Below are 25,958 nucleotides of genomic sequence, written 5' to 3'. Positions count from 1 at the left end.
GTGGACATTTTGGGAGTGGAGTTCGAGGAGGATGTCCATGGTGAGGTAGATGAGGAATTTGTTCCTTCTTCTAATGCCGAGGTTGAGGACCAAAACAAAGAGGAAACTCAGGATGTCCTGGCCTAGGTTTAATGATATTGTATTCTCCTTCATTGAGGCAAACATGCATAAGAATATTGAATAATACCTTATTCCCATCAAGTATGGGCTTAGGTGCCTGAGGAAGGGGAGAGCGGGTTGCATGTGTATGCTTGACCGAGAACAACCACAAGGTCGGCCTCAAGTTCCCCTTATATGAGGTATTAGTTGTGATTAACCCTATGCATTTTGATGATAATGAACTCATTTAAGAGTACTAGTGGTATATCTAAGTGTGCAACCATTTTTATAAGCTTTTTGGTGCTAAATGAGTATAAAAGCTAGAATGCTATAGATGATGAAGTGGAAGCTCTATTAAGTTGGTTGTTTGTGCTTCAATGATTGTCTACACCATCATTATCATCATCATTCCATCTAAGGAAGTTCCAAGTATATCAGGCATCAAGGTTGATTAAGAACTAAATGACTTTGAAGCTGCACAAGAATGATCTGCTACAACAACCCAACAAGAAAACTACATAAAGTTGTACTTATATTTTTAGGGTCTTGATGTAATCAGTTGTATGATGCATTTCACAGATTCTCCACAAGACTGATCTTAGTCAATCCTCCTTAGAAACCATAATCTTTATTGGGTTTGATTCCACGGCTTTCTCCTTGAACTTAAACAATAATTAAAAGGAAAATATTTGTTGAAATCCAATGGAAGTGTTTCCAAAGATGTTGATCTCTTTAAAAGGTTCCTTAACAATATTGTTTGAATTTTGCAAGTGTTTGGGGAAGTTTCTATCTCATCGCAATATCCAATCAAATTGCTAGGTGTTGGTTAGATCTATCGTGCATAATGTGTGTCTAAGTTAATGTTGCATTATAAAGTTATGAGTCTCTTGTTTGAAATAAGTTTAGAGTTGTTCAAGTGTACCTGATTAATATCAATATGTCTTGTGGTTTGGCATTGTTATGAATTTCATTATTTGCACTTGTGTGAGAGTGTTGTTGAATTGGTAAAGATGCATTAGTGTGTGAATTGTATATTATGATTGAGTGAGTGAATATTGAAGTATTAAATTAACATGTATAAAGTTAAGCAAGAATGTATCATGGTGTAATTATGAAAGATTGTATTGGGTGGTAGGACAAAGATGTCCTTTTATCTTATGTTTTGGACACTCCTGTCCATTATATATCATAACCAGGGGCATATATGTAATTCAACATCTATTTAGTATTAATATAAAAGGTATGTCAACTGCTAAGAATGGATTATGAAGTCTAATAGTCCTTCTCTAAAACAATTCAACACTTTTCTCTTTTCTCTCTTCTCTCTTCTCTCTTTTTCTCTTATCCTCCCTTCTCTCATTTTCTCATTCTTTATTTTTTGGTTCAAATTCCACTGTATCTATGTTGTACCACCTTTCAAATGGTATCAGGGCAGGTAACAAAAGGAAGATCAAATTAGGGCTCATCCTCACCATCGATTTGATTAGGGTTTCTTCTAGAAGACTGCCATAGCTTGCTATAGGGAATCGAACTAGGTTCAACATAATTTTTGGGTGATTAGTGATGATTATAACCATCACATGTGTTGTGGTAGGTGATTAGTGATTCTTTGTGACTCTCTAGTGGTTTAAAATCAAGAGGGAAAGGTGATGATTGAGTTTATTTAGTATTGTGAAGTGAATATCTTTTATGAATTTGTGATGAGACTAATTTCCTAATGAAACTAAGGTTGTGAAATGATTTTTAGTAATGCAACAAATGTATGTGTGAATTGTGAATGTGATAAGGTTAATAAAATTCAATTGTGATTTAATTTTAGGCGAGGATAATGAATTTCAATGGAGGTGAAATCAAGTACTGTGACCCCCTACTAGGGTTAGACCCCAAGAACAACCAATGGGTGTTTAGAAGAAACACTGAATCCAAACCAATTTTCAGCTATGCCCTTGACCTTGAAAATAAATAGAAAAAACTAGAAAATTGAATTTAACCCTAGACTAGGTTATGATACTGCACATGGTTTAGAACTGAGTTGTCTTTTATATGCCAACCAGTGAGATGCATTGAGGATCAAATATCTGAGTATGTTAGGGCAGTTTAAGAAATTACCAGTGTAGGTGATCATAGTGATAGGATCGGCTCCTTTGTTAGACAAAGTGAATATTAGGGTTTACACTCTCTTTGATGGAAACCTAAACTACCGGTAATGGATTTCAACTGTACTTGAAATGTAATTTGCAAAACGTATTTATATGTTATATTATTATCTTATGAAAAATGTTTGCAAAATATTTTAATCCCGGGATTCATCCGAGTAGAGAGTGTGACAATGCATTTTGCAGTCAGGGAAGAAGTCTTTCCCTATGGGCAATGTTTTGATGATTATGGGTCAATAAGTTAGGTGTAAGAGACCACTATAAGGATGATTATCTAATAAAATTTATCTTGCATAAGTTCATTGTTCTTGGGTCTTTATAGGCTAGCTGAATCTAAGGGTCATTGATTTGCAAATGTTGGCCCCAAACTAAGCCTAAGTTGATTGTGTCAGGGGTTCTCAAATCCTAAGTAGTGAATTCGGCTTAACCCCTTCTAAAGGTGGGGTCGAACCCTTATGAAATTGTATGAGACCTTTGTGGGTGCCACGTTATACAATATTCATGCCCAAAGTGGCCATGCAACACCTTGGAACGCGAAGCGTTAAGGAAAATGGGCCTAAGGATCATTACTAATATGATTAGTTAAGTTGTCATGTGATTTGGATTGAAAATGGGTATGGAGAATATATTCTCTTAAGAAGATAATGATTATCAATTATAGATAAAGTCATGATCCAAATTTGATATGGATCAACTCCTAATAAAATTAGGAAAGTGCTCTATATAAGAGACTAAGAGGGGAAGGGGGAATTCACCAATTCTCTCCACTCTCTTGCTCTCTTCTCTTCTCTTCTCCCTTGCCTTCCAAAAACCCTAATTCAACCCAGTTGTGATAAGGGACGATTTCCATTAGTTCTCTATTGTGCTTTTGCAAGAAAAACATCAATGGATATTAGGTTCATATACCTACATCGATCAAAGCAAGTTGGAAACAAGTTTTATTGAAACTATATTTCTGAATCGGCTTTACGTATACACTATGCCATCTTCAGTTGGAGTTTGATTTTGGAATTAATATTGAGCATGAACTACCACTCTAGGAGCTACACATTATGATCTTTGTATTAGGTATAATCAGTTTTAATTTAGTTTTCAAATCTAGTCTAGTTCAATGCAAGTTTGATCCCAAAATGTCAAATTTCAAAATTATTGGAAAATTGACTCCCAGGTAGAGTTAGAAAAATTTTAAAAATTCGGCCAGCCACTAAACCTGGTTTAGCCATGTTTAATATGATTTCTAACCCTTCCAACAATATGAACGTTTTCTATTGATCTCGCTAGACCATTGCTCATTGATCTCTCCATATCGGTGCTCATTTCATCCAGTTAGGATAATTTGTAGATTTAAAACGTTGGAGAAAGTTCTCTTGATGAAGTGTCATAGTTGTTGATGGAAACCGCCTAAGTTCCAAAAATCTATTGGGGATTATTGCTATGCAACAATAATTTACTCTCAAAGGACTTAGGTGATCTATATTATTTTCTTGTATTTAAGAGATTCACAAGTCGGTTTTTTTCCTCTCTCAATGCAAATATATCTTGGATTTATTGATTTGTGTGTGCTATTCTAATACTCCCAATGCATGGATGGGATGGGATGTGGGGCGCACTCCATGGGTAGATGATCCGGTCCCAGTTTTCAAGCACTCCATTTCTAAATGCCTCGTTGTATAAGAAAACTATTGGTGCCTTGCAGTCTCTCCTTTACAAGGCTCAATTCTTCCTAGGGGTGGCATTCTTGACCCTAACCCTTTTGACCCACCCAACCCACCCATTTCAGCAGTGGGTTATATGGGTCAAGTGACCCATTAGGATCAAGGAAAAAGAGGTATGGGTAGGTTGGGTCGAGGGTACCCATTGGGTCAAAAAGGATTAGGGTCACTTGGGTCAAGGAGAGGGACGAGAGAGAAGCTGATGTAAGAGTCAAACTGTCGAACAAGGAGCGGGTCAATAGAAGGTTAGGGTTTCAAGCCACTCGCCGTCGAATTTTTTTTGCAGTTCTCTCAACTCTCTATTTCTGCCATTGAAGTAAGTTTGTCCTCTCAGCCATTGAAGCAAGATTTTCTCTCAACTCTACTAGTTTCGTAGTTTTCTCAACTCAATTGTTTTCGTCGTTGTTGTTTCTCAGAGTTCTCAAGTCGTGTATACATCAGAGCTTCAGATAGGTACATCAAAGTTCTGAACTCTCTCAAATAGTTGTTTCTTATTGAATGGTTTCTAGTTTCTACCTGGAATCACTACAAGAAAAGGGGTCAAAGCTGGCAGTCATGCGTCCGCCCCCTAAAAAGCTGCCACCTTAGATTTGGACCGCTGGCTTAGGTTAAAATGACTGCCGCCTTTGATGTTGCTCTAAAGCGGCAGTCTATTGAAGCCGCCGGGTTATCGTTAATAAGGCGTGGTTTTGACTGTCGGCGTAGATGTTTCTTACCACCGCCTTAGGTTCTTATTTATATGGCTATGCTGGCGGTCAATAAGACTGCCGACTTAGAAATTTTTTTTAATAGTCGTTTGCCATATTTTTGTTTATACCTTTTGTACTGTATTTTGTATTGCTTTATGAGTCGTGCTTAATGCAAATCCCATCCATCAAAACTTAAATTTATATAAAAACGCAATTTGAAACAATATCTATTAATTAGGAGATTAATTATTATAATATCTAAAATTTGTTTAAATACAGAATGCAATTGTTCAAATACAAAAATTAAAAAAAAATCAAATTCTCAAATAATGTAGTGCATCTCTGAATGCATGTTCATTTTTAAATTGAACAAGCTCTCCCTTTCACTGTCTCTACAGAAGCTCTAAGTCTTTCAGCGTCTCTACAGAAATTCTAAGTCTTTCAGCGTCTCTACAGAAACTCTAAGTATTTCAGCTTCTCCGGTTGAAGCTTGCATCCATCTCTGCAATTTTAGACTCCTCAGCTACTAAAACCTAATAAAACAGATTCACCATAAGTTAGGTCAGCTCATAATTCGGATATTGGTACAGGAATTTGAAGAATCCATATTTGCTGCTGAGACTACAATATGGAAGATAAGAAGCATATGAATAAATGTATTTAATTAAGATAGCCTTGTATCCATCATACCATGATACTTTGTAAATGCACCATGATTTGCACTTCCAGCTACCATTCTATAACACTTGCAGATTGTTCATTTTCGTTTTTTTCCAAAGAATTAATTTAACATGGGGACTGATCTACTAATCAACAATTCAGATCTGCTACAGAACATAAATTCCTCTGCCCTTCCTCAACCACCTGCTCATTTTAGACAAAACAGAACATAAACCAGCTCCTAACATCTCCCAATGTCCCCTTCTAACTGTCAAAGCTAATAAACTAAATGAATTCTTCTCTCGGACTGTTTTAAACAGAAATTAGTGATTGTCCCAGCAAATAATCCAGTGACCGTACCCACTCAGATGCATCTTGAACACTTTCTGTTTTATAAATGGACTTGACAGTGTTTCAAGCATGTTTCTATTCATATACTTCAATTTTGATTACTGGAAAAAGTGTTATGATATATTTAATTAATATACCTGTCAATCCGAGACAAGGTATTTTCGGATGACATAATCACCACAGGTATCTCTTTGAAGGTCGAAGATTCCTGCATAGAAAGATTAAGGAAATAAGTAATTACCGAATTCAGTATCTTTCGAATTAATCCGTTGAAATGCTATAAGAATATATATGAATTGAATCTAACTAACCTAGATTTTCTTGAGCAACTCATATCCAGTCATCCCAGGCATAATCAGTGATTATCATATTCAACTTCAAACCCTGCAATTAATATCAGATGAAAAGATTTAATTAATCACTAAAAAAATAATTCCAAGGAATCATTTATATTGACTACAACTTACTAAATTCTCTTACACCCATGCCGACTGCAGAGTTTTCTTCCCCATCCAAACCCAGAAATTTCAGAGCACTCCTTCCACTATCCACAACAGTAACTAAGATTTCAACAATATTTATTTAGATAACAAAAAAAAGTTCAAAACAGAACACTAAAAAACAAAAAGAACAAGATGAGAACCAAATGCAACGAAGAATAATTTGAAAATGACCTTTGCAAGAAGAGATCTTGAGCAGACGCTCAATTACTTTCCGATCAACAAAACTATCGTCAATCGCAAGAACATGTACTTCATCAGATTCCGCTGACGATAGTGAAGGATCGATTTCTTCATAACACTCCTTCAAATAAGGATCAAAATGTTGGAAACTCCCCAGCTTCTCTCTGTCATTCACTTTCAAACCTCGTTATCTCTCTGTTTCAAGTCTCATCAAATCTGGAAATCTGCTTTTTTAGAAGCCAATTTTAGATACACTAGCTATCTTTCCAGTCTGCAAATCACCCCGAATTAATATCTTCATATTCTCTGTATCACTAGACAGTAGCACCCAAATGGTGAAATGAACTCATCCATACCGTTTCAAATTTTCATATAGAAAATATTATGGAAAGGTTTATCAACAAAAGACAAATGTTATCACTGGCTACATAGATTTAACTTGTTCTCTCTGCTCAGAAAATCCTGAAACCTTCCATCATTTATTTTATCCTATTGAAATGGTATCGGAATCTCAAACTCACATATTCAAAACAGATTGCCACTCAGTTCTTTAAGACTCTTCTTACACCCCATTGGAGATCATTGACAAATGGAGCACATACTTCACACCACTGATACACAGAATCATTAACTTTTGAGATGTGAAGCTCAGTCATGGATCAACAAACCATCTTGTAGTATTTACCAATGGCTTCACACAAATAATCAAGGCATGGAAGAGTATATCCTAATAAAGTATAATTTCATTAGCCAAAAAAAGGGCAATTACCCCTAGACATAAATCAGCAACTATACAGTGAGAAGCTATACAGAAAACTAAGAGGTATTGCAAAAAGAAAGCAAATGGAATCCCTCATAAAACAATATTTTAACTCATAAATATTTCTTTAGGTGCAACCAAAAAATGGACAAAAAAACAATGTCAAATGCATGATAACCCAAAAAAAAAAAAAGAAAGCTACTGAATTTGAACCAAGGCAAATATTATTGAAATCTGTAAAGTAGATAAATGAGTCCCAATTATATGATAGTTGCATAATGATTTAATGATACAAATTAGTCCCAAATTAGATCTCCGAATGATATTCTAGAACCAACATCTATAGCAACAAAGTAGCCAAAGCCAAAACTTGGGAAAAGATAATGTGGAATTACTTGTAAGGTTCTGGCAGCATCAAAATCACAGAGAAATGGAATGTCAAACTTCGAATCTTCATTCAGTATTTTAATATTACTAAAGACAAATTATTTAACAAAGTAGAAAGGATTGATGCACTTACAACTTTACGGATCAAGGGCTCCAAAGTAGAAAGGATTGTCTAAATGGCTTGCATCTTCATCACTTCCAATACCACACTAATGTCATAATAAGACATCAAAGAAAAAAAAAAAAAAACAGAGTTAGAATAACTTTGTTCTCTGCATCATGAGTTAATTGAGGTGTCTTGTGGTATGCTAGGAAAGGCAAATAGCTTTGTTCTCTGCTACCCAGACTACTAAGGTTTGTATTTCAAATTCAAAATTTTACTACTCATTCTTCCTATTTTGGTAATCTCAGATTGCAGGTTGAAGATCTTGCATGCTTGTCTTTTCAGATAACTCCTGTATATATTGGGGTTGAAGATCTCTGTCCACTCCTTGCCAAAGCATCTATCAATCTGTTAGCTGATCTATAAACCCAAGTTGCATATACAATTCTGTTTCTTTTGAGCTCATCATCTCCCTCATAATGTTTCTATATTGTCCAGGAGTTCTTTCCTCATCCTGCATCCAGCCCACCACCAATTTGGGTTCTCCCTTAATTGACAATTTTGTATAGTTTAAGTCTTTTCCTAGTCTAAACCTTTGCAGCACTCTCTGCCCTTGTTGAATCCCATGGCCTGCTGTTTCAGAATGAGAATCCATTCTACTCTGTATATGGATAAAGCACGAATCGACCAATAGTATAATCAATCAAATTAGGAATATCTGTGGAAGTTGTCTTGGTTAGATATTCTTTCACACGAGCCTGAACCATCTTCACAGTATAATCAATCAAATGAGGAATATCTATGGAAGTGTTCTAAAAAATGAAGAACACTTATATGGAGCGGGCAAATTTGTTACTCGATAGTTTTGTTACTCAGAAGGAAAATAACATCACACATAGATCGTTACCAAGAAAGCACATGGATTCCATAATAAGATAACATCCCAAGTCTAAAGTATATAGTTGATGAGAGAGAGGAGAAGGCACATTACCTCAGTCAACTCAGTCCCGGATTTGAAGTTGATATCTTCTACGATTAGAAATGGTGGTACCATGTGATCATTTTGCGGTCAGAGAAGTTGGATGAGGACGAAGAAATATTTTACAGAACAGATTAAAGGTTTAATGAAGTGAAAATGAAGGAAGATCATACATACCTCTCTGGAAATAAAGGCAGATCGATGGATTTGGAAAATAAAGTCGGATCTCTCTTCCGATGAGGGAAGCGACCTAAAATCGAAAAAAAAAAATCAAAATGAGAGTTCAACTTCAACGATCGAATCGAAATGAGAATATATTTGCCTCTCTCATTTCCAGAGATCGAATGCAGAAATTGTTACCTCTATCGCAGAACCGTTCTCTTCTCTATCGAACGCTCGAAGAGGACTTTGCATAAAACAGTCGAAACCGAATGGAGAATGAAGATTTTTACCTCCCCGCGCGCGTTTGAACGGAGAATGAAGATTTTTGCCTCTCCGCGCGCGTTCAAACGGAAAATGAGGAGTTTTGCCTCCCCGCGCGCGTTTATTCTATACCAGTCTTTTAGACCGGCACTACAACAAAATCGATATATAGCGGCGGATTTCTTAGCGACACTAAGAAAGACGCCGCTATATATCTTTTTTTCAACCGGCGAGTAGTGTAATCCGCTGCTGTAGGTGCGGTTAGGTATAGTGGCGGATGAATATTTGCCGCTATAGAACACTCAAACTAAAATCATCAAAAACATAAGAGCACGGTTAAATCTTTTATCCCGCGCAAATAAAGCGCCCACCTTCCCTCGTCTTCCCCCAAAACCTCACCAGCGAAAAACCCCTCTCTTCTCTTTGCAGATTCCAGGTTTCCAAGCTTTTGCTCGTCATCTGTCGCCTCTCCTTCCTTCGGCATATGAGAAGAACCAACTGAAACTCCGGCTAGGTAAGTCACTGATTTCTCTCATAATCTCTCTCATAATTTTTTCTTTTCGTTCGTTCCCTATTTTACTGCAGCAGACCAGACGAAACTCTTCTCTTTGCCGATTAGACCATCGAAGTGAACTCCCTCATTGCCATTCCTCCCTTCGGCAGATGAGAAGAACTGAACCGAAGTGAACTCAGGTAAGTTGTTGCACCGATTTCTCTCTCTCCCCCTTTCATCTTCCTTTTTCTCTCATTCTCTCTCTTACACTTTTTTTTTTCTTTTTTCGTTTGTCCCATTTTTTATGCAGTAGATCAAACCATCAAAGGAACCATCTTTGAGTATACACTCTCATCCCTCCCTGCAACATCAAGATATGGTTTGATTAAATCCTTTATAAAAAGAAAGACACAACCAAGAAGAAATAGGAAAATAAAAAATAAGCAAGACCTAACCAAAATTTTTGCTCCTTCTGAGTTTTCTAAGTTCAGCATTCTAAAACTCTTACCACGTGAACATGGTGTGTTTTGGTATCAATTCTTTCTTCATTTTCCATTGTCTTTTGTTTTTAAATTATTCTACCCAAATTATTTTTTTTGGGAATATTAAGCATTCCCTATTTCCTTGAATAAATTTAAAAGTAAAATGTTTATTTGATTATATCTCAGGGAGAGCATCTAAACATAGTCGATTTTACTATCTCTTGAATATTTGGATGGGCTTTGCAGGTCAAACTTTTCTAACCGTACAAGAAGCCTTCCATTTTCCCTCTACTATTCTCAGCTCAACATCGATCTATCTTGTCAACAGGTAAGTTATCTCTTCTTAATTTTCCTTTTCCCTTCTACTCTTTTATACCCAGTTTGTGGCGTAAGAACCATTTCTTGTTTACTCAGTGTAGCAAGGGATGTTGGAGTAATTTTCAAGTGGGTAAAGAGGTCAGCCAATTCTGTGACTGATACTTTGGCAAAGCAGGGGACCTTCAGGGAAAACCTTTTTTGAGTTCTGTTCTAATTATTGAAATTGATTGGGACAAACCCTCATGCTCTGAGTTGTTGACAGTGTATAATGATTAACTGTTATTTTTAATGAAAGTTACTGATTCAAATAAAAAAAAAGTTGGAGTGCATAGCACCACTATAAGAGAGCTAAAGGTTCTGGTAAACAGATAACATGGACCTCTACAACTCAAGGGAGAGTAGAAATATGGATGAAGAGCTCCATGGGGGGTTACAGAGAAGTTGCAAAAGGGGAATTATGGTTTCTCATGTAGAAAGATGAAATCCTCCAAGATCTTTTTGTTAGAAACGAGCCTTAGTTAAGCTGGCTTAGCACAAGTGATTACAAGTGGAGGACAAAGAAATCTGGTACCAAACAGAGCACTTTTCCCAAGCCCTTGCATGTTGTCCTACCATCTGTCACCGCCTTGTGCTTTTCTTTGCTTAATAGAGTACTCAAAGTGTTCATAAAAATTTTACTGCATAGAGCTTTAAGAGATCAGGCAACTTGCTTTACAAGACCCTAGCAATTCAGGTCAGTATTTCACAAAGTTTTTTTTTTTTTTTTGCCAACCAATAGTTTGGCATGTCTATGCTCTTACAAGTGTTTTTATCAATTTCAAAATATATAATTTAGAGGCAGAAATAATTTTGGAGGAAGATAGGGTCCATGTGCATATTGGCGCTATATTTCATATAAATTCTCTCAATAATTCCCAAGGGTTTTGACCCCTGTTTTTGTTTTTCCTTTCTTTTAATTGTACGCCTTCTTGTAGGGAGTAAGGAGTGGAAAGTATACTTATCTGATACTACTTAATATTGTTGTAAATTTATAGGTGTTCCCTTTCTTTTACAGACTTTAAAAATGCACAAGTTTATATTCCCTTTTTAGTAGTAGTGCAGTTTAAGTGATTTCATTGCTGTACAGAGCACAAGTAAAGAAAACCTTTGGGTCAGTTGAAGGTTTATGTAGCATAAAGGGTTTGAAAGGATGAAGACTGTCACTTAGGGGTACCACACAATATTTCTATATTTGACTTCTCCATATTTCATTTGGTCTTTAAAATTGAATTCAAAAATCAAATAAACGAAAAAATAGAGAAAAATATCATTAGTCATATACATATATACCATGTATGGTGTAGGTGTGAGCATTTATGCATGTGGTGTGAACTTCTTACTGATAAGGGTGGCTCATTAGGTTTCAGTTCCTGATGAATTCAGAGGTGTTTTAGTGGTTCACCTATTAAGACATTGGCAGATAGTTGCAACCTCTCATAGCTTGAGACCACGAAGGTTAGCTGACTGGTTCCAACCATCATCTGGAAGACTTAAATTGAACTTTGGGGAAAGTCTGATGTATTCTGCATTGTTTCATCTCCTTAATGAATGAATTCCACTTGTTACTAAAAAAAGGAAGAAAAAAATCTTATATATAAATAGTGGACAGAAGAGGAGTACTGTAGCTGAAGCCAAATAATTTTGCTAAGACTTGGCTGATAATTAATAAAAGGAGTATCTATGGTGATGATGCGAACTCTCCAAGAATTTGCATGCAAATTTATCATACATTCAATAAGCTGAACTAGGACCTTTTTCTAATGCAATAGCTTCTGACATCTCATTCAATATGATGAACCAGTAGGACCTTTTTTCTGGATTCTTTTTTCTAATGCAATAGCTTCTGAAATCTCATTCAATAAGCTGATCCAGAAGGACCTTGGGGTGAAGTTTCAGTATTGGATGGAAGACCGATGTGTAATGTTTCATACATTCATGTTAGAAGCTGAATCCATCAATATGTTAATAATGAGCATATTATCAGTTAATGATTTTCTTTTGTTTGTTTGTCAAATACTAGTTGCTTTTGATTTTTAGTAGTTGTTTCTCTGATTGCAGCCCATGATGACACCATTGTTTATACTCTGCAAAAGTTTTCTCTCAGGTAGGGGACCTTTTGGATTGGTTTATGTGCTCAACACCCAGTCCATGTCAACTTAGACCTCAACAGTTACCATGCATTGACATCTTCCATGAGTTATATTAGCCATCATCCATATTTTAAAATATTTCTAATTTGAAAACTGCCCACAAAGACATGCTTGTTTTGCATGGATAAGGGTTTTTAATATGAAATTTGCCCAATGAATAGTGAGTGGAGAAGAAAATGCATGAGGTCTTTTCAGGACAGATTTCTATCTAGAGAAGATGTAGGAATAGCAGATTTGTGTTTTGAAGCATTTCTCAGGATAGCTAATGCTTTTATTTCTGTTTTGATCTCCTTGACCTACTCTTTCGAAGAATCTTTAGACCTGGTTTTACCTCATTGATTAACTAGAAGCTTTTTATAACTTTAATAGGCCCCTTTGACATGGTTAATAATTAAAAGAAAAGTCTATGCAAGAACATCTTCCTGCTTCTTCCTTGGTCCTTGTACCAAGGGGAAACCCTACAACATGATAGCCGCAAGTGACTTTATTTGTTGCAAATGCATGTTATTATGTATGTTTTATATTAATTTCAATTTTGATATGTTGAAGGCACATCAAGGAGCAGAAATCAATATAATCAGTTAATCTCCAAGCTCAAGATACCAGATGTTGCAAATGGTCTAAATCTGGCTTGTACTCTGTTAAATCTTGTTATCAGGGTTTGGACACAATAATTATTTTCTCTTTCCCTAGAAAACCATCTGGAGGTCTATCGTACCCTCAAAGATCAAGTTCTTTACATGGTTAATAGCTTGAGAGAGATGTCTTACCAAACAGATGTTATTAAGGGGGCTAACATACCAGACCCTCTCTGCCCCTTGTGCAGGGTAGAGGAAGAGTCTTCCAACTACCTTATCCTTCACTGCAGCTTCACTTTGCTCAATGACTTCTATGTGGAAGAAAAGTGTAGGAGAATCAAGTTTGAGCATCATTGCCATGAAGACTAGCACTGATCTTCCTTTCAATCAATGCCTTCTGGTCCAAAACCTTACCATGCAGGTAATGTTTTGTTACTTTGATTTGTCATGCATGCAAGGGCTATTACTTGGTATAATGGTAAAATCTCAGACTGGAAAGTGTGATAATGCAGGTTCGAGTCTGAGAGTGGTCACTTCGTGCCAAAAACGCCAAAGGTTAAGACGTATCCAGTCTTCTCTTATCCCTCCCAAGACCCCAGACAAATGAGACCAACATTGGGTAATGGCCTTTATCTGTGTGATGCATGTCCATTGTGCTTTCTAGTGATCAATCTAACAATCATATTCTGGAATTTTTCAGTTCACTTAGCTATTAGTAGTGGATGAACTTATGTGGACTTTATGACTTTTTCAGAAATGCCCATATATTGCTGCTCTATGTACCTCCTACGTATGCATCTGATGACTAGTAATGTAACACTACCCAACACCCCGAAAAAGCAGGCCAAATACAAAATCAACATGTTCTCAAGAGACAAAACTAACTACCTAAGAGGAGATTCTAAATTACTAGGTACCTAATTGTGCACACAGTTAAGGACCTGATTAAGATTCTAGAAGATAAGCAAAAATCTTAGCGTGGGCGTGTGTATGTCTGTGTCTGCCAAGAAAGGACATATTAATATAGGTATTATTTTATCTTTACTTTCCTTTACTACCTTTTAAATAAATAACCATGTTAGTTTAAACCAGTGAGTTGGGATTTTGAATAGAAAACTCAAAAACAGAAAATATATAATGTCTTTGGGTTATAGTAATGCCAGAGTTTCTATTTTCTAAATAGAATTTTTATTGTTTCTTGTCTAATAGTAATTATTTAATTAAAATATATAAAAGTTACTGTATTCGGAAGTCGGAACAGAACTTAACATTAATTGGTTGTGCCATTAAAAATGGATTTAGAATCATTAGTTACTAAATCTGAAATTGAACTTATTCACAATTCCAGCACCCAATCAACAGAAACCAAGTCTAGTCAGGCCTCTTCAATACAATTCTGTACTTAACCTAAAAAACAGAGCTCTATTTTGGACCCAGAACCTAGTAAACAGAGATGGGTATGCTGGACCTCGAGTAAATGGGAACCAAATGCCACACCTACAGAATAGGCGCCAACTAGACGTACTATTAAGTTGAGAACTCATACCATATTATACCAAAGAGCCCAGCCAACCTAACCCAGTGTACAGATCACTAATAGCTCAACCCATTGAATGATCAAGCTGAGCATCTGGGCATTCAACCCAATAAATAATCCAAACTAACCCTAGATTAGCAAGATAAACACATGGATCCACCAGGAAAAAAACAAAAACTAGATTCCTCTGTATGGAGACATCCCCAAATTTTTCCATGATTGACAAGTTGGCATTTTGAGATGAGGTCGAAGAGACTGAAAGCCTCATTGAATTGAACTCTGGGATCTGCTCAGAGTGGAAAAAATCTTTAGTATTTCCTATTTCAATTTAATGTATAATTTGATATATATATATATATATATACTTCAACATGCACAATCTAACTTTTATATTTGTTTGCCCTATTTTTCAGGTTGAACCAACACAAGAATGATAGAAGGCATTGTTGAAGATATTGAAGATACAATTTTTATTTTTTTGTGATTTATTACTATATGTAATAAGAATTTTGTACCTTTTTCTATATCATCAATGTATGAAACTCACATTTAAGATGTACTTTTGTTTTTAATTAATGTATTAGTTTTTATTAAATTTTATTTGAAATTTTGGTGATGTTATATGTGTTAATCAGGTTGGATAAATTGCAAATTTATCTCAATTTCTTAGGTTGAACAAATTGAACAGGTTATAGCGGCGGATATATCTGCCGCTACATATCTGCCCTTACTTTTTTAGCGGCGGATATATCCGTCGCTATAACCTAGAGTGACAGTGCATACAGCGGCGGAAATGTATCCGCCGCTAAACCTCTATAGTGGCGGTTTTTTAATCTACAGCGGCGGATTTTGCTGCCACTATATACCGATTTTGTTGTAGTGCGGTTTAAATTTTGTCTTTGTAAAATCTGCCGAGCATATTCTTATGGTCCGCCGCCTTAGTTTCTAAAGTCGAGGTAGGCAGCGGTCTTTGGAAGACTGCCTCCTCAGATATCACTCTAGTGGCTGTCTTTTAAGACCGCCAGCTCCAAACCGCCGCCTTTGACAGATTTTCTTGTAGCGAATCATTTTTTTGTAGTCTCCTTTAATTTAGAGGATATATCAATTCATTTTTTTTCCTACTTGGTTCATGGGATTTTGCTTTTCGTTGTAATCTCTTACTTTGAACTAAAGTACTATCTACAAAGCTTTTGGTAAAAGAAATCTTTGGATCCTATATTTTTCTTGTCTCTTGTCTATGGAATAAAGATGCACTATAGATCAAGAAATTCAAACTTAAATCTTATTTCAGATTTCTAACTCAGTACCAACGGCCTCAGAAGTTGCAATGTTGAGATCGGAAGTTGCATGAACTGTACAACAAAATGGAAGAGTGTGGTGTTTTTGAAAAGTCAAAATTATTCCCTGATTTGATAATATTATGTGTAGTTAAGATATGCATGAAACCCATGAATGTTTTAATTTTAAGCCTCTATTTTGATTCCATGGTCCTGCTCTAATATATACAAAAAAGCTTATCTCCATTAGATCTTATCTGTTTTCAATACTTAAACGAAATCAAGATCTAATTACAAGAAAGACATGGATTGTTTGAATTGTCTTTTATGAGCAATAATGAATAAAAATATGCAAAGTAGAAGAGCTAGGCTCCATTTTATTTCAGGTTGACAACCTATGGTTTACTCCCTTTACTGTGTCATCTCATTCTTCTATATACATTTTCATTCTCCATTCCCCATTAAGCTTCAAAGTATGATGATATAACTTACTTTGATCTGAAATGGTTTAAGCACTAATAATACATTAACAGTGAATATGATTTTTAATAGAAGAAATTGGCAAAGTAGGATTCATATAACTGACCCTATATAATTGGGATAAGGCACTGATGATGATGAACAAATTTTACATCATTATTAGATGTCTTGTAAAAGAATGATGAGGACTAATTCCTTGAGCTAGGCTTTTACCCAGCAAACACAAGGACTTCTTTTGTATAGCTACATGGATTTTTTTCATGCATTATACACATATAAGTGGACATAGGGTCTTGTCTAATACCTATTTTTTTTCTTGATATATTTGTAATATTGCCATACTATGATCTCCAAGATGTTAATTTAGCAAATAAGCAGGTTTATTGTCAAATTATATGATTGTCAATTATATCTAGGTCAGACTTGAGAGTCATAATTACAGACCCAATCTATTGGGTCTGGTTCATAACTGATTCTGCACATTTATCTATCAGTGAGGTTCAGATCTACCCAGAATTGGATCAGACCTAACCCATTAGGATATCCTCCTTGCATGAGATGTGTGGATACAGACTTCTACCTATTGAGTTTGAGGCATGTTTGATAACCATATTAAGTTTTCTATGGTATATTAAGTTCTTTGGGAGGAGACCCGGCAAAACTATATTAAGTTTGAAAACTAAAATAAGATTTAATTAATTGACATGTTTTCTAAGGTAAGCAACGGATTTGCTTGTAAGCCTACACTCTTGGATGCTATTAGATGCAAGGTGCACGGGTTAATCAAGTCAGTATTTGAAAACAGTTCCTTGAACACCATGAATTGAAACCTGCATGATGGCAATTTAGTGATAGAGGCTCTGCTAGCGATGGCAATTGGGCAGGTTGGGTTGGGTTTGGTTTGGGTTGAGATTCAATCCAATCCATCTAACCGACCAACCCATTAATGACCTAGTATTATCAAATTAAATAGGTTGGGTTCAATCCAAACCCGCTTTAACCCAATCCAACCCGCCCAAACCCATTAATCTTATATTTATGCACTTAACTCTCTTTAAATAAATAAATTGGTCATAGCTTGGTCGTAATAGTAGTTGCTATTTACATAAGTGGTGAATGTTCAAATCACATTACATGCATGTTATTTTTACACAAGCGGCGAAGTCATTTGACTATGTTCGGATTTCGGGTTTGATCGAACCACTTAGGTTCAAACCGGTCAAACCAACTTGAATTATCTAATTGGATTGTCTTAGAGGTAAGCACATCAAGGGTGGTTGAACCGTCTAGATCTGGATCAATCTTGTCAGACCAGACCGGTTTCAGTCAATGGTGGATTGATTTGGACTGGCCCATATCAGGTTTATACATGGGTTTGGGACCGAACCGGCTGACCCGAAGTGGGTCAAGAGAAGTAAATCAGACTGGTCCGGATTCGGTCGGGCTGTGCAAATACTAGTCGGACTGGACGATCCAAACCCGATGAGTGTCAAACAATCCCGCCCGGACCCGGATCAGTTGTTTTTTCAAACATTACTTATCTCTTTGCTTACTTAGGTGGCATTTGATAAATCTGAAATTTCATATCTAGAAAGTTAAAAAGTTACTTTTTGTCTAAAATCTGAAAAGAAGCATAGGTGCTTTTAGAGGCTTTGAATCCATAAGTTTGTATTGGATCAACCCTTTACCATCTGAAATTCACTAATTTTACTATTTTACCCCTAGAACATACTATTTGGAAATGTTGAGTTCAATTTGCATTCTCATAAAAAATAATTTTCAACCACAAAATAATATTGAAACAATACAAATAAAAATAGTAAATTAAAAATTAAAAATTACTAATTAATAAATATAATGATTAAAATTAAAAAAAAAATCATTAATGACTATAAAAATATTAAAATAATTAATAATTAATAATTTACACAAATAAAAACTAAAATAATTTTTAAAAATTAATGAAATAATTAAAAATTACTAGTTAATAAAAATAATTAATAAATAATAAATAACACAAGTAAAATTAATAAAAAATAATTAATGTTCAATAAAAATATTAAAATAATTAATAATTATTAAAAATGATTTATAAGTAATAATAATTATTATTATTGTTACTCATGGAACTGTGACTACAACTTGTAATGGCGGTGGTAGTGGAGGGAAGATAGGGGAGAGAGAGAGAGAGAAAATTGCTGCCGCTGCAGGTGGCAAGAAGACAGGGAGAAAGAGAGAGAGAGAGAGAGAGAGAGAGAGAGAGAAAGAGATAGAGACAGAGAGAACCGCCACAACGGCGGTGGCGGGAAGACAAGGGGAGAGAGAGAGAGAGAGAGAACTACCATTGCAGGTGGTAAAAAGGCAGGGGAAGAGAGAGAGGGAGAGAGAGAGAGAACCGTCGCTGCTAAGAGTTGCACCGGGCTAGTGGCGATGGTATGAAGACGAGAGAGAGAAAGAGAGGGGTTGAATGGAGTAGGGGATTTTTGACTTTAGGCCATGTCTAAAACACGTCTGAGAACGTTAAGTGATGGCCTGAGTCTTAAAATTTCAAATCAGAAAAAACTTTTCAGATCACCTTTCAGATGCAATACCAAACAAAGGTGGCGTTTATAAAAGCAACATTTTCATATTCAAATGTTTGAAAAGTGCTATCAAATGCCACCTTAGTTTACCAATTATGATCTATCCATCTTTACCATGCTAAATTTTGATACTATTGGAAGGTTCTTAAAACATTATACTATGCATTTTTCTGATTTTTTCTACAAAAGTTATGCATTTTTTTACATTTTTTTGCTTTTTTGTATTTTTTGCAAATTTGTGCTATTTTTCTGCAATTTTCTGGTATTTTCTGCATTTTTGCAACTTTTTGGTATTTTCTTATATTTTTCTGCAATTTTCTATAATTTTTTGTTGTTTCTGTAGTTTATGTAATTTTCTACAATCTTGTGCTGTTTTCTACAATTTCTGTAATTTTCTGGTATTTTCTGAAACTTTTTCTATTTTCTGCAAATTTTTGGTATTTTCTTCATTTTCTGCTGTTTTCTGCAATTTTTTGTATTTTTCTGCATTTTCTGTACTTTTCTATTATTTTATGTAGTTTCTGCAATTTTCTTATATTTTGTGGTACTTTTTTGCTATTTTTCTGCATAATGTTTGCAATTTTCTACTATTTTTTTGCAATTTTTGAAAATTTCTGGTATTTTCTGCATTTGCTGCAATTTTTTTATTATTTTCTGCATTTTCTGATATTTTTGCAATTTTTTGGTATTTGTGATTTGTCTACATAAATTTTTCAATTTTCTGTTATTTTTCTACATTTTTTGCAGTTTTCTAGTATTTTCTGCATAATGTTTGCAATTTTCTGTTATTTCTGCATTTTTTGTGAATTCTCTGCAATTTTTCTAATTAATTTCTACATTTTCTAGTGTTTTCATGCATTTCTACAATTTTCTGGTACTTTCTGCATTTTTTTCTGAATTTTTCTACAAAAGTTTTGCAAGTTTTGGTATTTTTTGCATTTTTTTGTAATTTTCTGGTTTTTTAATTTTCTGCAATATTACTGCCTTTTTTTACATTTTCTGCAAAGTTTTTTGATATTTCTTTGCATAATTTTTGCATTTTCAGGTATACAGGTCAAACCGACCCATTTCTACTACATGGCATCCTTGATAGAGATCATTCTCTCAAAATGTTGTTTTTGGGTATACATGTCAACGTGACACGTTTCTACCACATATCCTTGACAGAGATTATTTTATTGGCATTGTTGTTTTCGGGTATACAGGTTGACCCGACCCACTTCTACCACATGGTATCATTGATAGAGATTTTTCTTGGCATTGTTGTTTTCGGATATACAAGTCGACCTAACCCACCTTTTGTATTTATAGGTGAGAGTAGGTGGACAGTATGGGTGAGAGTGGGTAAGGGTCAATATGAATGGATCAAGTGGGTCAGGATGGGTCAGGGTTAAAGTGGATTACGACCCTTTACTAAGCATTGATGATAGATCATGGTAGGTTGATGAGTCAAGATAGGTGGTTTGATATTCAACCCTTACCCAATCCATCCATTTGCCACCCTTAACTCTTCATACTCTGTCAGTCATGATTACTAATTCCTGCACTACACTTGGTGAGAATCTCATTTTCTAATGCTCCAAGGAATAACTTACTCTCTCTTACTCAAGTACAGAAGCAGAGTATCACAGTGTTACTACTACCACAATTGTGGTTGAAATCACTCTTCAATTATAGTCTCTCGTATATATAACTTCTATCTTTTGGTGTAATAACATGGGAGACACTACCAAGTACCATAGTGTTACTACTTCTACTATATATTTACCAAAAATAGACATAAAATTTATATAAGATCTAAAAAGTGCTGATTCAAGTTACATTATTCATTACTTTTTTTTGTTAAATAGTAACAGCTCTAGCTTTAAAAAGAAAATCATTTACAATAGGTTCATGTACTCATTTTTTGAGATGAAATCTGTTATTGTACGATCTGACTGTTTCTATCTGGAGGGCGATCTGACTTCTAATCGAGCAGCGAACTGGATGTATTTGCAAGACAATGGATTAGAGAACCTGGGTAGCTAATCTAGCGAGGTCACTCCGATGCTTAAGTCAGTAACTCTGTTGTGCGAGCTAAAAGTTTGAGAATTTGGGAGCTAGCGAGTAAAGTAATCACACATACCTTTGCCTTGAGGTTTCATGCCTTTATATAATGAAGTAGTCATGAGCTTTACGAAAGAGCTCCGAGATCTCCGGGGTGTGGAGATAAGGTTTGTTTCGGTGTGTAGATAATACTTATTGTTTCACTTTCGACTCCAGTGGAGCCAGGACAACTTCTCATCGTGATCTCGAGAAACTTGGGATCTGTTGGCTCATCGTGATTTCGAGAAACTCGGGATCCTTTGGAGAGGCCTTTGGAGTCGGTTACGTAGTGATTCGGGTCATTAGCTCCGATATGGTACTTCGATTCTATAGTTTCGAACTGGATTGGATACCAAGGTATCTCTACACCGAGGTGGGATTTGGGCCGAGGTAACTGAATACCCAAGCTCCGAATGTTGCAAACTAGAGTTGCTGAGCTGAGTTGTCATCCCCTGATCTGATCACATCCACATGTCCCCTTCTCACTAGATCGTGTCAAATCACCCTTCAACAAAATCTATTATTCGCAACATGTTGCATCTCAGCATTTAATTAATTAAAGTGGGTATATTACCTAAAACATAATTAAAGTGTTTTGGCCGAGCCTCCATCTCCTTCAAGTACTTCTGGGGCATGGCCTTGTGGAAGAGGTTTGCATGACGAGAGGACATCTCCTTTTTTTGCTTCAAAAAACTTACCGGTAAGACACATGAAGATGCAAATCAAACTAATAATAAAACACAATGGAGAGGAGGAGATTGGAGAGAAGAAATTATCAAATGGGGTTTATGCAACGTGATGAACGTAAGAGTAGCTACGAGCCGAATTCTTTACGAGCTATTAGACCCTCTTATGCAAACCCATATACAAATGATGTACCTAATTTGTATCTGCCATGTGGTAACATACGAGATGTGTGCATTTAACCACCAAATTTACTCCGACTTTGATACATGTAGGGGTCATATACTTTCTTCAAGTCAACTTCTGTGACCATGACAAAAGTGGTCCACGTGTGCAATATTTATTTTTTATTGACAAAAATAACCTTAACCACATAATTTACCTTCTTAATTAATTTTATTGCTCATGGCACACCAACAGTTGGATTCACCCTCAGTGAAATAAGGGGTTGATTTTTGGAATTTTGGTTCAAAAATAGAATTGAATAGAGCGGCATCATTGTATTCAGCATTAATTCCTACAAACACAAACACTTAGTTTTTTAACGGCAAATATCCCACAAGGGCCTCTAGATATATATATATATATATATATATATATATATATATATCTGAAAAGTTAGGGTTATAAATTAAAAAGAAAGTCAGTGAGGGTGTATCACTATCATGAGATAACAGCCCATGGATTATTATACTATTATTGCATGTCGTATTCATCTAAATTGGTAGCTGCACTGTGTGGGTCAACATTCTCCTAGTCCTAGGCAGAAAAAAGGTCAACTGAATTTTGTATTTTTGTTGTGTAGATGACATAGATATAGTTCAACAAGGAGTAACTCAGCTCCTGCGCCCATTAATTAATACCACAGATTGGATGATAACAACCTCACATTTCATCTCCAAATATTGGTGTCTTTCCACTTCCATCTGGTCAACTTTATTAAGCCTGGAATTTCATCAACGAAGAGAAAGAAGCATGGTAAGAGACGTAAACGTGTTATGTGAGTAATCAGAAATAGAAGACAAAAGCAAGGAATGGTGCATCGGTAACGCCCGGTTTCTTCTAGCTATTGCATATATATACTACGTAAAGCTAGCCTAGCTAGCTAGCTAGCTATCATCAATCATCATCCCATGAACAAGAAATTTTGCCACGTGGTAAGAACTCTCTACAGTGAACATTGTTATTGTTCATGAATCATGAGCTAATACCAGAATAACGGTACGATATCTTCTGTGAGCAATGCTCTAAGCCAACACTGTTGCCAAGCTATCAGCGTTTGTGGCTGTTAATTCGGACTCGTCGGAATTTGGGGTTTCGACTGCCTTTCATTTTCTCAAGTCCAAAACGATGAAGTCTCCTCGCTTTGCCTGCCTACCGTTTGACGTTTTAGGAATTTTTTGGGAGCCTAACTTTCGTTTACTTGGACGAGGTAGCCGTTGAATTAGACCACCCCACTTGAATTACTGCATGTAGTCCCATGCATTCCCTCTCTAGCATACTTATTTTGCTCTCTCTCTTTCTCTCTCTATAAATACCCACCACCCTCTCCTTATCCCCCATCCAAAAACATAACTGCTTTCAAATCTCTCTCTCTCTCACAATGAGGTCATTAAAGATCTTCCTCATTTTAGCAATTGCTATGGCTGCTTTAGCTTTTAGTTTTGCTGCAACACCAACTACTGATGAAGAAGTAGCAGTACTGGAGGTTGATGAAGATGATAGTAATTCTGATGAAGATTTCCCATTGTCTGATTTTGGGCAACCATCTTCCCTCCGAGGGACAAGTCGACTCCTCGCACAAGTAAATGCTAAAACGGCTGTGATGACTTGTAACAAGTTTCCTAGAGTTTGTCGTGCCAAGGGAAGTTCTGGACCTGATTGCTGCAAGAAGAAGTGTGTTAATGTGCTTACAGACAGGCTCAACTGTGGAATGTGTGGGAGAAAGTGCAGACACCCAGAGATATGTTGCGAGGGCGAATGCGTTAACCCTTTGTTTGACAAGAAGAATTGTGGCCAATGCAACAACAAATGCAACAAAGGGAGCTCCTGTGCATACGGCATGTGCAGTTATGCTTAAACTACTCGTTTCTTTTCTAGCAATTAATTAATTTAAATTCGTTATGTATGTATGTCCATCTTCATTCTGATGGCCTTTGCGAGTTTTTCTTTGCTCATTTGTTCATGTATTAATTGTATGAATTTGTTAGATTCATATTTTAAATTTAATAATTTGACTTACAGCCAAATTTTCTTTGTTAATCCGGCCATATCCAATTTGTTCCCAGTTTGAAACTACTATTTTCAATATTAGATGGGGATGGGGCGGGGATAGAGAAAATATTTTTGCCCCGAAGTGGTGATAGGCCCGGGACAGGGTTTCTATATGATTTCTCAAACCTGCCCCTACTAATATCCCAAAATTTAATATATATTAATTTATAAAGTACACCAAATTTTTTGTAAATTCCTAACACCTCTAGGATTCTATAATCCCATTTCTAAAATACCCCCAAATTCCTATATTTAAATTTTTAAAATTCCCTAAATTCTTATAACCATATTTCTAAAATACTTCTGAATTTGATGCTTTTTAAGTGGTTGCCTTGAACCAAAGAAAATTCAGGAATTCCTCAATTATGCGGAGTAGATGCCTGCCCCATTGCCACTCCTACAATTTCCACTTTACTTTCAGAACCTAAAACACTAAATCTCAAGCTCTATCAAAAGTCCAACCCCTAAATGCTCCTTTATTAGTAGGGGTGTAAACAGTCGAATTCAAATCAAATTAGGAAGTATGGAATTCAAATTTACACAAGCAGTAAAGCCATTTAACTATGTTCGGGCTTCGGGTTTGACGAACCACTTAGGTTCAAATCAGTTAGACCAACTTGAACTATCTAATTGGATTGTCTTTGAATTAATCACATCAAGAGTAATTGAACCATTTAGATATGGACCAGTCCGGTCAGACCAGGTCCCAATTGAACCGATTCGGACCAGTCGAGACCACACCAGATCGGGTCGGTTCAGTTCGGTTGGGCCAGACCCAGTTGGACTGGTTCACTTCAGTCGGACCGGACCGAGCCAGATTCAGGTCGGTCCCAAGTCAGAGGCTCCAAAGGATCTAGGTCAGCTAGCATTGTTGACCCGTGCCGGATTCGGTTTGGGTTGTATGGATACGCGCCAAACCAATGATTCGAACCGGGCAAAGCAAGTGGGGTGGTTTAGGGTCTGGACTTCACCTGTTCGACCTACTTTGGATTTGGGTCGACCCGAATCAGCTTGTGTTGGGTCGGGCCGGGCTGTGTGAATAATGGTTGGACTAGACGACCCAAACCGGGCAAAGCAAGCGATACCGAGCCATCCCGTTTGAGGTCTATTTCAAATTCAAGCTGACCCGGATCGGTATATGTTGGATCGGGTGCGTTGAACTGATCCGAACTTGGGTGAAATTGATTTGGATTTATGTTAGGTGAAGTGCGTTGATTCAAGACAAAACTAAATTTAGTGAACAATTAATAAAAAATTAATGTATTAATTATAAATTATTTAATTCAAATGAAGAAAATAAAAAAAGCTAAGGAATTAATACTTATTTTTGTAATGGTTAACCCAACGGTTATCCACAACCCAACCCAACCCATTTAAATAGATGGATTGGGTGATGGGTTGATCACACAACCCACGAAGTGAATGGGTGGGTTGTGCGGATTAGATTCTGGGTGGATTGGGCGGATTCAGCGGATTGGGTGAAAAATTGCCTCCTCTACCAAAAGGGGAGATTCTTAAGAATAGAATTGGAAATAATCTCCCTCCACTCTACATTTACAATTGCGCAGTCCAGCTCTTCCCAAGTACTTTTATTCCTCCAAGTAAACTTATTTCCCTTCATTTCAAGAGTCGAGACACTACAATCTGAAATGAATTTATTGAAATCCCTTGTTTATCTGTTTATGACCTCCCTTCTGCCTTTTATACCCTCTCTAGAAAGGTAATTGTTAAAGTCTCCTATTAGGAGCCAGGGCCCATTTGTATTATATGCAATTTCCTTGACCCAGTTCCACACGATTTTTTGTTTAAGGGGAGCATAAATAAATGTACAAAACCAATCAACATTAGAATTGTTCTGATTGATGCAAACATGGACTGATCTTTCGTTAGACATTAAAATTTGAAGGTTACAAACATCACTATTCCATAAAACCCATAGACCTCCTGACAACCCCACAGAATCCATAACATAAGGGT

General features: G+C 36.2%; 1 protein-coding gene, 1 long non-coding RNA gene and 1 pseudogene across 25 annotated transcripts; 2 read left to right on the top strand and 1 right to left on the bottom strand.

Moving 5' to 3' along the window:
* Positions 1-4,092: 4,092 nt before the first annotated feature.
* On the top strand, positions 4,093-15,215 carry LOC148791632 (uncharacterized). Of its 23 annotated transcripts, none has more exons than XR_016076729.1 (9): positions 4,120-4,283; positions 4,384-4,420; positions 9,432-9,695; positions 10,224-10,305; positions 12,207-12,271; positions 12,393-12,438; positions 13,034-13,483; positions 13,575-13,681; positions 15,013-15,215. It is a non-coding gene; the product is annotated as an uncharacterized LOC148791632 (long non-coding RNA). The 23 variants fall into 23 exon arrangements; XR_016076727.1 differs by lacking the exon at positions 12,207-12,271 and adding an exon at positions 9,806-9,836; XR_016076717.1 differs by adding an exon at positions 9,806-9,836 and having other exon boundaries at positions 4,096-4,283; positions 10,392-13,483.
* On the bottom strand, positions 4,430-7,006 carry LOC104596919 (two-component response regulator ARR5-like; annotated as a pseudogene). Its single transcript, XR_016076168.1, has 7 exons — positions 6,919-7,006; positions 6,342-6,533; positions 6,148-6,227; positions 5,979-6,051; positions 5,805-5,875; positions 5,347-5,520; positions 4,430-5,189 (listed from the first exon to the last, which is right to left on the bottom strand). The product of XR_016076168.1 is annotated as a two-component response regulator ARR5-like (transcript).
* Positions 15,216-23,287: 8,072 nt separating the features above from the next.
* On the top strand, positions 23,288-23,945 carry LOC104596806 (uncharacterized). Its single transcript, XM_010258101.3, has one exon. It carries the CDS (start codon positions 23,311-23,313, stop codon positions 23,785-23,787), a length of 477 nt encoding a protein of 158 aa, XP_010256403.1. The 5' UTR covers positions 23,288-23,310; the 3' UTR covers positions 23,788-23,945.
* Positions 23,946-25,958: the final 2,013 nt, after the last annotated feature.

This window comes from Nelumbo nucifera, chromosome 5 (genome assembly GCF_055504915.1).
Source record: "Nelumbo nucifera cultivar China Antique chromosome 5, China Antique-T2T, whole genome shotgun sequence".
NCBI classification, from domain to species: Eukaryota; Viridiplantae; Streptophyta; class Magnoliopsida; order Proteales; family Nelumbonaceae; genus Nelumbo; species Nelumbo nucifera.
This window is presented reverse-complemented; position numbering and strand designations above follow the sequence as displayed.